Below are 14,562 nucleotides of genomic sequence, written 5' to 3'. Positions count from 1 at the left end.
AAAACAGTGTGCTAGACAGTGACGTTCACAGTTACACAACATGTGGACTGTTGTGATTTAACAGCCTGTCCAAATGGATGGAGTGATAGATAGATGGAGCGCAGCAGAAAGGGAAACGGTTTAAAACTACACCCAACAGTGACTGAACATAACGCTTACAAACTAAACGTTTTCTGTCATGCTGAATATCTCCGCTATGAAGAATATCTCCCCCCAAAAAATAAATAAATAAGATCCACCCTTTAAAAACAATTGGAAAAATTCTCCTGTGGTAAAAATGAAGCCAGAATCAGGTAATCCTTAAAAGTGAGGATAAATTTAGAGCTCGGTCTGTGTGGTGATGTTTTTATTTTCCAGCGTACACCGCAAAGGCTTGTTCAGAGTGCTCACAGATGTAGACTAACAGAGAGACTATAATTACCACAGCATCTGGTGTATACTATCATGCTGAAAATTTCAGAGCCTGTTTGCGCAACCAAATTATCCAGTGCTGAATCATCAGGTTTTCAATACCTACAGTAGAGTTACATGCACATCCATCCACGGGATTCCATTAGGCATTAAAACTGGACTTGTTAGAAAAGTAAAATCCATCTGAACTAAGGCCTTGGTTTTAAAAGGGAAACAGTGAGTGTGGGTGATTCTCTGCCACAGACGGACCAGTTTATGTATCGTGGTGTCTTGGTCACCAGGTATGGGGGGGGGACAGAAAACAAGACGGACCAATGTTCCGTTTGCCATGGTGGTAAACGAGCTGAGAAACACAAAGCTTTCAGTTCACTGGTCCATCTATTTTCTAACTCTCATCTCTGAAAATAAGACATTAATTATGAACGAAACAAGAGCAATTCGATAGGCAAATTATAAGGCGTTTAAAAAAATTTAATAATTTAAAAACCAAGGCAGCCCCCGAACAAAGTGAATCAACAGTTGTCAGTATTAGTCCCAGTTTTTGTTTTAGTAAAGATTTTAAACACCCAAAAATTCTCTCTAGGACAAATTTGTTTTTTTATATATAATTTTAAAAGCAATGAGATTTTGGAGGTCTATAGGTTAACACCTTAAAATGTTAAATCTACAACTGAATATGCAGTTTGCTCTATGGAGCTTTTCCTACTGTTCTGCATATAGTTTGGGTACAACATCATTAGGAAAACAGATAAAAATAGAACAGTCAAATCGGCATGACTTAAAATAACATAGGTTTTTACACATGAATAAGGAAATCCATTTTCTAAGGCCTCGTCCACACATAGCTGGATATATGGGAAAAATAAGACATTTTTATGTGATTAGGCCTTTCAGCCACACATAAATGCCGTTATGCATCCCTTAAAATGAATCATCCTAAAAACTCTGGCCAAAGTGGAGATTTATAAACGCTCCGGTTTTGAGCCTGCGTGTGCACATGAAAAGACGGATATTACTGTCCGTCGCATCACGGTCAGGGATGAATATTGCTGCGCTATGTCACACATGTGCAACCACTGTTTATACACTTGGCCATACAGTGGAGTTAAAATCGAAGTCTTGAGTTTTATTAACTTTATATTCTAGTACAGTGTTTGAAAGAAGCTAAACTTCTTTATCTGTCCGCAAGATCAAACCTCCTGGCGCCATGATGCATTCCTAACAGGAAGTCGTGGTTGTTTTTTAGGATTCTGATTGGCTGACATCTAAATTCCCCAAGATGGCATCAGAAAGCCTTTTTGTGAAAGATGTCCATTTTGCAGACATGTTTGCAATGTCTATGCACCAACATCTTCTGATGACACCTACAAACTAACACTCTAAACACACCAACCCCACAGTGAAACATGGTCGTGGTAACATCATGCTTATAGATCTGTGTGTGAGCTAAGACAAAGTGGTGATTAAGAAAACATTGCTGATAGAAAACCATAAGAATTAGCATTTTCAGTTTGTCATACATGTAGGGGACACAGAAAACGTTTGGGTCTGATGAGATTAAAACAGGAAAATTTGGTCGTTGTGCAGCAGCATCCCTACAAATCATCCTGAACACCCATTCCACACAGTTTATCACAGTGGTGACAGCATGATGTCTTGGGGATGATTTTTTTTTATGATGGAAAGGGAAGCTACTAACCCGATTTAACGGAAGGATATATGGAGGTAAACACAGGGGAATCCAGGAGGAAAACCTGTTATAGGCTGCAAAAGATCACAGACAGGTGCATTCACCTTTCAGCAAGACAACAACCCTATGCATACACAAAGGGCTACACTGGATTCATGCTTTAGATCGGTCTAGTCAAAGTTCAGACTTAAATCCATTTAGCAAGGCTTGAACAATGACACGTATTCTCCATCCAAACTGGATAACCTTGAGGTATGTTACAAATAGGAACAGACTAAAAAAAAATTAAATGAGTGTCTAGCTGGTAGAGACACACCCCAAACAGACTTGGAAGTGTAATTGCAGCAAAAAGTGGTTCTGCAAAACATTTACTAAGGGGGCCTGGACACAGATGCACACCACGGTTTAAAATTTTTATTTGTAAAGACTTTTGTCACACTTCACAGCTATACACCGATTGCGTTGGTCTAGGTTTTAGTTTTGGTTTTGAGGTACACTGCCCCCTATGCGTCTGGAGTAAAAAACACTCAGTGGCGTATTTCTGCGGGTTGGTGTAGATAAAAACTCTTCTAAATAACTTCCCGTGTGTATGGTTTTAATTTAAAAAAAACGGTGTAGGGAAGATATTTGCTTTTTTTAAAACCCTGTTACATGTGGGCTAGGCCTAAGTCTCTGGAACACTGAATCTGATGGTTTCCACCTAACGTGATCTATCTGCCCTCAGCGAAGCAAACCTTTGGTCCAACCCTCAGACATAATCACATCAGCACCCTCATTCAGGCTCTGGTAGCATCTCACAGCAATCTGAACGCTGTCTACGGTCTGCTCTGCTCTTCAGTGTACGTCTGAGTGTGTGCGAGTGAGCGCCAGCCCTGGTTTTACAGGGATTGTCCTGGCGCCTCAGTCCTCGTATCTGGTCAAAACACAGACATGTGACGTTACATTCGCGTGCCCAAATTTAAACACCCACGCGCCGCTGGGTTTTACAGGCGGGCTTTAAGTTTTCTGTCAGAGCCGCACAAAAATCCTTGCTTTGGGAGCGCAGGGCTGTCGCACTGCGCAGTGGTCATTGCAGCAAGCATTGCATTCGTGCAAAGATGGATGCACACAACTCAATGTCTCAGTCCACTCAACATCTTCTATTGAACTCAGCCTCTGCTGCCATCGCCGCTGAAGTCCTGGGCCAGTCACCAGAAAGATTACTTCTCCCTGCAGAGCAGGCAACCACACACAGATTTAGACCCTGAACACTTAATACACACAGCAGAGTACTTTCGACCAATTAAAGCTGACAAATGGCAAGTAATTCTAGACGAGAGATTGTGGTCCAGTTAAGACTTCGACTGTGACCATGAAAACCACCAGAGTTGTTTTCCAGCTCCACTCTGACACAGAGATGTTTTTCACACTGGGAAAATTTCGAGAAGCCGGCCAAGTAATGTTCTGCTTTCTGCCCGTGAGCTTCATGTGGCTTAAATCAAACAAAACGTAAAGTGTTACTAAATGAAGTGACTCACAACTGTGGATCGGCTCGGGAAGAGCCTGCAAAGTATGTGTAAGTCATCAGATTTTTCCGTCGCCCAGCTACATTTTCAGTGGTGTCTACAAACGTCTCTTTTACTGTAAACAGGGAATAGGATGCACATCATACACAAGAAAGGCGGTGCATTACAGAAAGAAGAAAGCAGTCATGTACACAGGTATCGCATGGTTGCAGCTGACACCTGAATAAAGAACATTTAGCCCTCACAAGACAGCCGATGAGTTGAGCCAACTCTCCAATCCCAAAGGGTTCCAATCCCAAACCCAGGTAAATTTCTCATCATGCTGTTTGTTCTTTTTAAAAAGAAAGGACAAGGACTCATTCAGAATGACCATGGTGTTTGCAGCCGTTCCTCCCCCACCTGTTGCTGTTACCGCAGAAAGAAATTCTTCCAGCCCTATGCTGACAAGCAAGACAAAGTTGGCTTTTGGTCATGAAACCCATGCTGGCAACAAACCAAGTAGAGATCCACTGATTAGATGAATGGCCAGTGTCATATCTCCGGTTTTTGAAAATGGTTAAGTTGATTTTAACCAATACTGACTCTGCTTTAAAATAATTATATTAAGAAGATATTAAAACAGCTGTACCGCCATACGGGACCATTAATTACTTACATCAGGAGCAGAAGCAACATCATGATGTATGTGAGAGACGTTGCTGTGAAATAGACTTATTTCTATTTCAAAACAAACACAAAAGGATTACAGACCTCCCGTTTTTAAATGTTAGCATCTTATATAACCAAGTAGTTCTCTGTTTTTCCTAGAGAGAGTCGATACTTGGCTTTTTTCCGATTTTTTTTAACATGTCCTGTCTGGCAGTGTAGCATTAAGAACTGCTGTCTTAATGCTCCTCTTGAATTCACAAGAGAAGCATTACTACTTTGTGTTCCACTTTATTTATAAATACATAAAGCTTTATTAGATTTTATTCTATTTCTCCAGTTCAATGGACACAAAACAGGAAAGTAGAAGAGGGAAAAAAAGGATTAGAAGAAATGCTACAAGGGAGAAATGGTGACAAAAATAGAGGAGAGGAAAAGGAGAGAAAAAGATAGCATCCTTTATGGAGTCTGCTTCTGCACCTCCATAAAGAGATATAAAAAGGACAGCAAAACCAACTAATAAGTATTACAGGTACAAACAACCAACAGCTTGATAATATCACTGAAAAATACTTAGTATTATTTAATACAAAATGTATAAAGTGACAGCTAAAGCTAATGATAGCCTTTTTTTGGATAGAAGTGAATCTGTAAACACCTAAATCCAAGCACCTGTAGGTGTTTGCAAGAGTGCTCTTGTGTACACCCGAAAGAGCCCCCAGAATAAAGAGGCCCAAGAGAGACCAACATGGTATAGCTGCCTCCCCCATCCCGGGGAAGAGCAGAGGAGAGCCCCAAGAAACCCCCCCCAACAGTGCTGAACACAGGAACAGCTGGCAACCAGCTACGCCGGAGTGGATCCAACCATGGGCCAAGAGACCCGAGGACCAGGGGCACACCGCCCCCTGGTGAGGCCCCGACAGAGCCACAGGGCCCCACACTTAGTGAAGACCTGAGACGTCCCAGGACAGGGGATAGTCCAAACCCAACCTGACAAAAAGACAAAAAGAAAACCAGGTACACAGTCACATTCACACGTTCCCACCCTAGTGGCCCCTCATGCATACACGCTTACCCATACACAAAAAAAGGATGCTGTACACACACTCGCATTCACTACACACATCCTATACTCCCAGGTACCGGCACACCAGAGCGATATCCACAGCCACCTCCCCCACACCCTGCCCTCCATACTTAAGCCCTAACCCCATATTTCGAGGGGGAAAAAAAGTGCCCCAGCCCCAGCCGACCCCCAGGACCCAACAACCCCCAGCCAAGATCCCGACTAGGTGGCCCGCTCCTTCTCCAGGTCACAAACTCCAGATGGCAATTGGAGAACAGGGGTGTGAGAAAGACCCAGAGCCTGCCTCTGCCTGCTCAAATGTTGTGTTGTTCTAAAGTGCATTTAAAACTGGGAGGGCCAAAAAGGGGGCAGCCAGCGCACCCCTTCCCCATATACCCCACCCAGAACCTTCGGACCATCCTGACCCCCAAAGAAGGGTCGGGATGGTGCAGGGGGGGGAAAAAGACACTCTAGTCGGCCAGCCCGTCTGATCCATGCAGACACCTGTTTCTCGGATAGAACCAGCACCGACAACCGCCATGAACCAGGACCGAGACGAGGAGCAAGACACCCCCCCCCCCACACACACACACACACACCCACCCCCTCCTCCCACATACATAGACACACATACCACACAGATGAAAGAAAGGTAACATTAAACCCACCCTAACAACAACATTCACACAACTCCCACACCACATAAGACGATAGACACCCAGACTGGGTGCGCCCCCCTCCCGTCCCCCAACCAGCAAAATGCACTCCCTGATGGGGAAAGCATCTCCCATGAGATGTTAATATCCATACTCTCCTCCACCTTGAGAGGCCCCAAGACCCACCAGCGCACCAGAGGTCCCGGGTAGGGCCAGACACCTGGCTATACGTAAACCCTCCCAAACCCCCAGCAACATACTCCACAGGACCCAAATCCCCAAGGCCCTGCCAGGAGACCCGTCCCACGGCAGCACACCACAGGAACCTCAAGCCCCTGAACCACCAGGCCAGTAACCCACATCCGCCCTTTATGTTCAACTATATATTCAACAAGAATTGATGTGGTGCAACCTAGAACCACTTAGTAGGGCAAGCTCGCCCACTCTGAGTCCAGTCAGCAGCAGATTCCTCAGTGCAATGAGTTCAAATTGATCCTGGAATGAATTACATTGTAATTCATTCCTGAATTACAATGTATCTCTTGATGTTTCAAACGTTAATGGCATAAACAGGTTCAGCCAGCATCACGAGTACATGAAATAGCTGACCGGTTTTCAACAGGGCTGCATGGTGACTACCTCACAGAGAGAAGGTCCTGTGCTCAAACTGTGGCTGGGGACATTATGGGTGGAGTTTGCATGTTCTCCTCATGCATGTGTGGGTTTTCTCTGGCTTCCCTTCAACAGTTAAATAAACATGCATGTCAGGTTGGATGATCATTCAACTGCCTTTAGGTGCTCTCACTCTCCAAATGCTAGTCTGTGAATCCAAATCCAAATAAATAAAAATGTTAAATATGCATATATTATTACAGCTTCAACACTGATCGATCCATAACCATGTATGATATGATTTCAGCAGCGGTAGTAGTAATAGTTTGGATTTCTGCTTTTAAAAAAACAATTATATCAAAAATTTATTAATCTGCCAAATGCAAATTATAACTCATTATACCATATGCTCATCTAGCCAAAGGTGCAAAGGTGAAAATCACAAGCTGGCGGTTCTGAGTCCCTGATTCACTGATCCAGCTGATAAGTACCAACAACTGAGGTGAAAGCAAGATGCTTGGAACACACATGGTAACAAATCAATCACTGACAACACAGTCCAAATGTGTGTGAAACATCAGGCCAGCTGAGCAGCGGCTGTGTGTGTGTTGGACTGCAGAAGGATTTAATTTAGTTGCCATTTAAGGCCAACGAAGACAAGTACAACCAGGTCCTGTTGGAGCTAAAATAAGCCCACAGCCTGATTTCCACAGACAACATGTCACCGCGCAAGTATGTCTCTGGAGGCAGAAGATGAAGTGTGCCTTTGGATGCACGTCCCAGGTGAGCGGTGAAAACGGACACCGTGGATGTGGAGAGGCCGAGGGGTCGCTGCATGACCTCATCCGCCGACTCTCCTTATTTAACACACGTGTTTATCACTTACACAGTTCATTCTGCAAACGTCCCGGCGGTGTTGAGGCGCGCGGCGCTCATCCACCGTCTAACTTTATCAAACGGCGTGGACAATTATGAGCTGTGTAATTTTACACGTTGCTGCCAAAGGGGGAGGATTTCAGTGTTGCAACCGGTCTCTCTAACGCCAAATAAGGATGTATACACGGAGAGACTGGCCGGGGTTAATTGTTGGCAAATTGAGGCGATGAGGACCATGTTCTGTTTCATGCGCTTCAAAAGTAGCTTTGCCCCCTTGAGGGGGTTTACGTAGCAGCAGAGAAAACAAATTGCATCCTGCAAGAACCTAGTAACAGTGGACATCTGCACCTCAGGAGCAGGCTGTTGAAAAGAAAAGATTTACTGTGCAAACAGGATAGTGACATTACACCGGCCATGGTGTTGACCTATACATGATGTGAGATAAAAAAAAAAACCTCTAACAGCCTAATCCCTCCAAAAGGACTTGGTCTGACATTGTCTCCTCTCAGGAACAGCCTGTCCACAGATGTCCCACCTCGTCCTGCTCTTCACGAGAAGACAGATAACGCACTTTATTATGTAACAAGCCCTTTTTACGTCCAATGCTCCCTTCCTGCTCCTCACCAGCACCAAATCCTTCATGCGGGCCCCATCTATCTGGTCACCAGCTCCCTCAGCAAGAGAGCAAAGTACTGCTGACAGGAGGAGCTCATTGCTTCCCAGCACACCTCTCTGTTTTTATCACTCCAGGCTCCATGAGTCAAAAAGGACCAGCGTTACAGGAGAAAAGCCGACAGCAGAGGAGTCTCATTTTTCTCCTCAATACAAAAATAATCAGTGACGTCCAGGTACAGAGGACAAGGATACGTTATTTAAGAGTAAGATGTAGTTCTCCCTGTCAGGCTTAATTCCTCTCACTGCAAAAGCTGATCTAAAAATAAGTAAAATGTTCTTAATTTAGTGTATTTATCCTTGATTTGAGCAGGTAAATAAGATTATCTGCCAATGGAATGAGTATTTTGACCCTTTAAAATAAGATAATTAGACATCCTGCACTTGAAATAAAAGGATTGAGATAAATTGTTCCTATTCTAAGTGCAAAATTCTTATTCCATTGGCAAATCATCTTATTTACCTGCTCAAATCAAGGACAAATACACAAATTTTAAGAACATTTTACTTATTTCTAGTTCCGTTTTTGCAGTGCTTAAACATGATTGCGGGATATTTTAGGGGCTAAGTCTAAATGCAGTAATGGTAAATGGCTTGTACCTGTATAGCTCTTTATCAAGTCTGACAACCACAAAGCGCTTTACACTACAGTCATTCACACCCTGTCGGTGGTGAGCTATGTTAGCAGCCACAGCTGCCCTGGGGCAGACTGACAGAAGTGAGGCTGCCATACAGCGGTGCCACCGGACCCTCTGACCAGCACCAGCAAGCAATGCGAGTGAAGTGTCTTGCCCAAGGACACAACGACTGAGACGGTCAGAGCAGTTGATTGTACCAGCAACCCACCAATTACAGGACGAGCTCCCGAACTCTTGCCCCCAAAGATTAAATGCTGGTGTCACGTCGTTTATCTTCTAGCATTGAAGGTATTGGTAAACAAAAGAAGCTTGTGATGTGGGTCCAAATGCGTTACAATACAAAGGCCTTTTTGTTAAAGATCAATTGGTATCACACCTATAAAGTGCGGGGTTGTTAATCACGCACCTCCATTTCCTATAGTGCATGTGTATTGGGCTGTAGTGCTGTCAGTGCAAACACTTCCCTGGAAGCTTTTTGTTGCTTGAATGTGTTGAATAAGGCCAACACCCCCATGAGTTTCGTCGGCGCTCCGCTCACCCCCGCAGGGCGGCCATCGTCCAACTGAAAAAGGGAAAGTGACCGCACGGTGAATACGAAATCCCACGGAGGGGCAGCTCTCGCAGCACATTTTGTTTTCATCTGAGCTCTAACCACAGCTTCAGAATCCTCTGAAAATAACTGTGTGGTCATCAGCAGAGAGTCAGAAACCACTTGGACATAGAGCCAAGCTAAACGTTCACCACTGGTGTAACCCAAGCAGACCGCTGGGTGTCAGACTGAGATCTCTTGGTATGAATTAACGCCCTAGCAGAGGGAGAATCAGAGCGCGGAGCAGGAAAAGACTGAGCGGGAGAGCTTCTCCATGACAACTGTTGACGGGGTCCAAATCCCTGCAAGGCCGCTTCACTCCGCCCTGCACCATCAAGCTGTCAGCGAGGACTTGTGCTGTTTGAATTGTTTGTGGAAATATTAATACGGCGTTTTAGGGAGTAAAAATAAAGAATCGTGCTGTAGTACAACAGGTGCTGCATGTGACTGGAGGAAAAGAGGTGCCACAGGGACGCTGGTGAAGTGGGACGCATTGGGAATTCAAGCCAGCAGAATAAGAATTAGGTGTAAAATGTTATCGTGGCCGTTCTTTAACACACAAAGGGTCAAAATTATATAAATATACAGCCTCAAACACATCCAGTGATATTTAGTTGAACGTCCTTTGTCGACCTCAGCCAGATTGTTTGTGTAAGACATAAACAAGTTTCAGAGATAACTCTGGATAACTCTTCTCACCATGTAAACTACTTTCCTGGCACACATTTGGGTTTTTTAAATACACACATTTTCTGCAAAGCTGAAATCAGGACCATTCCAAGGTTTCATTTCAGCACACTTTATTCTTGGGATCATCGTCCCGTTGGACCAGCCAGTTCCACTTTGCTAAATCCTTACGTTCAGATTCAAGGAGAGTCAGGAGGATGTCTGCCTGCAATCCAGGAACCGCCAGGGCAGAAGCTGATCCACCACTGTTAGTGTCCACAGAGAAGCTGGACGAGTCAGACGTGTTCCTGGGGAAACGCTTTGTGATCAGACGAGACAGACTGGGCTATTTGGCCACAGAGACAACAGGTGCTGAGGCTTTCAAATCAAAGAACCTTTACCAACAGTTCAAATCAACAGCTGAATGGTTTAAACTGGGAGACAGCAGGGAGTTGCCTCAGGACACTGATCCCAAACACGCAGCAGAATTAGCTTCTGTAAAGTCCAGGACCCAAATATACCCAACATCTGTGAAATGTCCTGAAAAGCCTGGTTTGTACCATTTCGACACTGTGTGGCTTAAGCAAAACCCACAATAAATCCCAACTAGTGCAAACAGTGTTTGGTGTAGAACCATCCTTCACATGAGGTTACTGACCACAGTCTAACAGATACCCCCCCCCCCCCAAAAAAAACCCCTGAACTTCTCAATCCAATGTGCTAAAATGCTGCCGACGTGTTGCATCGTGGTCATCTCACACTTCTCCACCACACTGGTGAAACCCGAGTGTTCCAGTGGGCATGAAAGCTAGAGGAAGGCAGAGGTCTGTCATAGTGTGAACCCAAACACAACAGCTTTACCAAGATAACACTCATGGTCATTTCATTCATTTGGATCTAGGCTGAAGCCCATTGGCCAAAAAGAGAGGCAATTCTACCTTTATTTACAAGCAGACACAGAACAATTTGGCTCAGGCTGGATTTTCCATCCAGACTGAACGGAAAGAAACTATATTCACCATGAACTGGCCCGGGTTCTAGTCCATAAAAAACAGACATATCACAAGGCAGACCTCTCGAACCCTTTTTATAGGAGCAGGAGATGGCTTTTTCAGCCTCTCCTGTCACACACACAAACGCAGACCCGGATTTGGCTTCGTCACTCACACACATTCTCTATCAGCTCCAGACCAAACTCAGATAGACGCACCGTGCTTGCAGTCTACCAGCGAGAATGAAGGTTTCTGCTGCCTGGAGCTGCTGTTTGCAACCCACTGAAGAGCGGTCAGATTCTAGAAAAGCCTCCGCAGCTCTTCCGTATTCAGATGAAAAACAAGCCCCAGTGGGAGGCTTACCCTGCACAACACCAGACCAAACGCACTGAGGGCCATCAGCTGAATACAACCAGCCAGCAGCTCTTTTTAACCAAACTAATACAAAAATGCACGTTTTCAGTACTTTGAAAGATTAATGAGCCAGCGGGGTCCTAGGTCATTGAGATCAGTAGCGGGTTTTAATCTGCTCTGGGTGTAAATCTGCAGACACGCTGCCAGCCTTCTTTACAGATGACATCGGCATTTTTGATGCCTCTTATTGAGGTTGAGAAGGTTCCTGAAAGAGGGAACACAGCTGCCGAATTGGTGCAAAGTGTACATCACACCATCCTCACAGTGAAATGGGTGGAGGCAGCATCGTGATGGGGGGGATGCTTTGCTTCACTCTGATCTAATCCATTTTATACACAGGCATGCAAACACAGAATTGCTCGTTTTTTACTGTTATACTGCTAATTCATGCTTGTTTATTTTTATATATATATATATATATATAGATAGATATATAGATAGATAGATAGATAGATAGATAGATAGATATAGATAGATAGATAGATAGATAGATAGATAGATAGATAGATAGATAGATAGATAGATAGATAGATAGATAGATAGATGAAATAAAAGCCTGGAATTTGCAATGGAACAATGTTATCAGTATTGTTAATGTGGAACCGATGAAGCTGTAATCGGACCTCTGTGCCGGAGGGACAGTGTGATTTGTTGTGCTCCCATCGACAACAGTCTCCAGTTCTCTCGTCTGACAGGAAAAGCCGGTGGATGAAGTGAGAGCGCGGCCACGCTCCGGGATGTCGGCTCGCCGTCGACACGCCGCCGTCCGACTCAGAGGGAGCCAACAAAAAGCACGCGGCCCTTCCCTTGGTGCTCTGTGGGTGGCACTTCTTAAAATAGGGCTCAGAGTATCGATACGGGGACACAGAACGCCGGTATTAGCACCCCGGAGAACGTGAGGTCACCGCGCCCGGCATCCTGAGAATACCGTCTGCATGTTGGGGATGCTGGCAGCACCGGCTGAAACCATCTGTGGCACATGCTCGGGGGGTTGGTGTCAGGGTCAAAGCCTGCAGGCATGCGTGTATGCACATGCAGCCATGCACTTAACAACCACGGAAGCAGATAAATGACTTGTAAACAAAAGGTGAGAGCAAGGCTCTCGTTTCACAAAGTGGGGATTTGTTGATTGCAGACCTGCAGGGATAGAAATGTCCCGCTGTTGTTAGGTTGTGCGCCGCTGCAAAAAGCTCACGGCGTTGTCTGAAATATCAACTCCTTCTGACTAATGACTGCTCTGTGAGCCAGCATCCCCTCTGCAGCCCATAAACAGCATTCTCTGTGGAATCTCCACCAGGAAACATGTGTCTCCTTGTCCTGTACTGGCTCAGTCTGCATACACAGCTGCCCCCTAAAACATCCACGTTTCCATCATTCGTTTGCTGCAAAAAAATAAATTTAAAAAAAATCCTCGCTGAAAACTCTTCATGCTTACTTTAGGTTTACTCAGAATGCAGTAAAAAGGGGAAAAAAAAGGAGCCTGGCACTCGCTTGTATTTCAAAACTGGCAACATGCTAGGAAAAATAAAATCGGCTCAGACCGTGTGTGGTCAGAAATCCAGAGTAAATAGCGGAGGGAAAACAACATAAAGAGGCTCCAAGACAGATCAAAACAAATGCCCTGCGGCGATCAATCAGAAGCAGCTAAACCTGTCAAAGCCACGCCCCTCCTAATTTAATCTGCCCTGTGTTTCTGTGGCTGCAGGTAAGCTTACACCTTTACCTTTTCACACCCATTGGTTGCCATTTCATACCTTCCAACCATCATTTCAAAAAGTACTCAGTTTCTGTATTCACCGTGCTTTCTCCTCATTTACTCACTATAACATACACTTCTTGGCTGTTTGGATGAGTTATGAAGATATTTGTATAATATTTATAAAAAAGACAAAACAAAACCTGCTACCACAGTTTGGCACTTGTTCTGACAGAAGAGCCACAAATTATGATTATGATTATAGAAGAGAACAAAACAAACAATTTTTTAGTTTCTGCATCAAAATATTGTGTCTTTAGAAGCAGAATCAGCTTTATGTGCCAGGTTTGGGCTCACACACGTGGCGTTTGATTTCGGTTCAACTCTGCTCCCAATGTGCAGACATTATAAACATAAATGTAAAAAATAAGATTAAAAGTTGGAAATAAACTATATATACAACAACAAAACAAATGTGATATTTTTTTTCATTATTACTAAAAATACTAAGCTAAATGTGAAGGTTCGGACAAGCGAAAGGGAACTGAACAACATATTGAATGGGCGGGCATGAAATGTCTGTGAAGTGGGTGTGAGTCGTGGTCAGTGGGAAACGTCCTGCAGTGGATGGCACCATTTGGGATCCAGAAAAATGAAGAGGTAGGAGACGGTGAAGATGAAGATGACCCCCCGTATAAAAACATGCTGCCTTAGTTAAACAAGCCTGCTCCATAACCTTCCTGTGCATCTCTTACTGTAGCACGCACAGTTTGATCACCAAGTGAGGCAGGATGAGCTTTTTTTTTTTTTTTTTTTACTGATTACCTATTATTAACAGACCTGTGGTCTACAAACATTAGAAAAAGTGCGCTAATCATCTACAGAGTATGGAGACCAGTCTAAACCCACTGTGAGCTGCCTCAGTACGTTCTTACTACAAAATTTCTGCAAGCACTGCGTTTTATGTGCAGGACCTTTGCTGCCAAGAATGTCTGCATCTCATGCGATACGCTGAAGAAAGGCAGATGGGAATTTATTTCGTTTTTGTTTGGACAGCTTTTCTTGGAGAGCCTCATTAGACCGGCGTGAATGAAACCAAGGTTGTTTCTTGCAGCGCAGTGTTGCAGCAGTGATGGGTCATAATGAAATCACCTGTTAATGAGCGTTCCAAACAGCAGCCTGACGGTCCTCTGGACGTTTTCAGAGCAAAGCCAGCTCCACTGCTCCTTCATCAGGAGACACAGGATGTTCAGAGCCACCTCAGCCAGGGACATCTCACCTGCTGACCCTGGAACACACAAACACACAAACACGCTGTGTGTTGACTGAACTCTGTGAAACATGTGACAGAAGAGCTGATAAAACAGGCAGAAAATGCCGTTACAGGGAGATCCACACTGTCTGAACCTGAGAGATTTACAGACCTGATGATGA

The 14,562-nt window shown here is 44.5% G+C and overlaps 1 protein-coding gene across 2 annotated transcripts in view; it reads right to left on the bottom strand.

Moving 5' to 3' along the window:
- Positions 1–14,562, bottom strand: part of LOC105937411 (sorting nexin-19) — a 46,691-nt gene that overhangs the window by 15,131 nt on the left and 16,998 nt on the right. Inside the window, exons 10-11 of one of the 2 annotated variants that reach the window (XM_021324623.2) lie at positions 14,281–14,416; positions 2,262–3,310 (exon numbers count right to left, since the gene is read on the bottom strand). In XM_021324623.2, coding sequence (XP_021180298.2) covers positions 3,301–3,310; positions 14,281–14,416 — 146 coding nt within the window. In that variant the 3' untranslated portion in view covers positions 2,262–3,300. Of the gene's footprint in view, positions 1–2,261; positions 3,311–14,280; positions 14,417–14,562 lie in introns of those variants that run through there. The other variant, XM_012878715.3, reaches the window with a different exon arrangement.

The sequence above is a fragment of the Fundulus heteroclitus genome, chromosome 18 (assembly GCF_011125445.2).
Source record: "Fundulus heteroclitus isolate FHET01 chromosome 18, MU-UCD_Fhet_4.1, whole genome shotgun sequence".
Classification (NCBI taxonomy): domain Eukaryota; kingdom Metazoa; phylum Chordata; class Actinopteri; order Cyprinodontiformes; family Fundulidae; genus Fundulus; species Fundulus heteroclitus.
The sequence above is the reverse complement of the archived record's forward strand: the minus strand, read 5'-3'. Positions and strand labels throughout refer to the sequence as shown.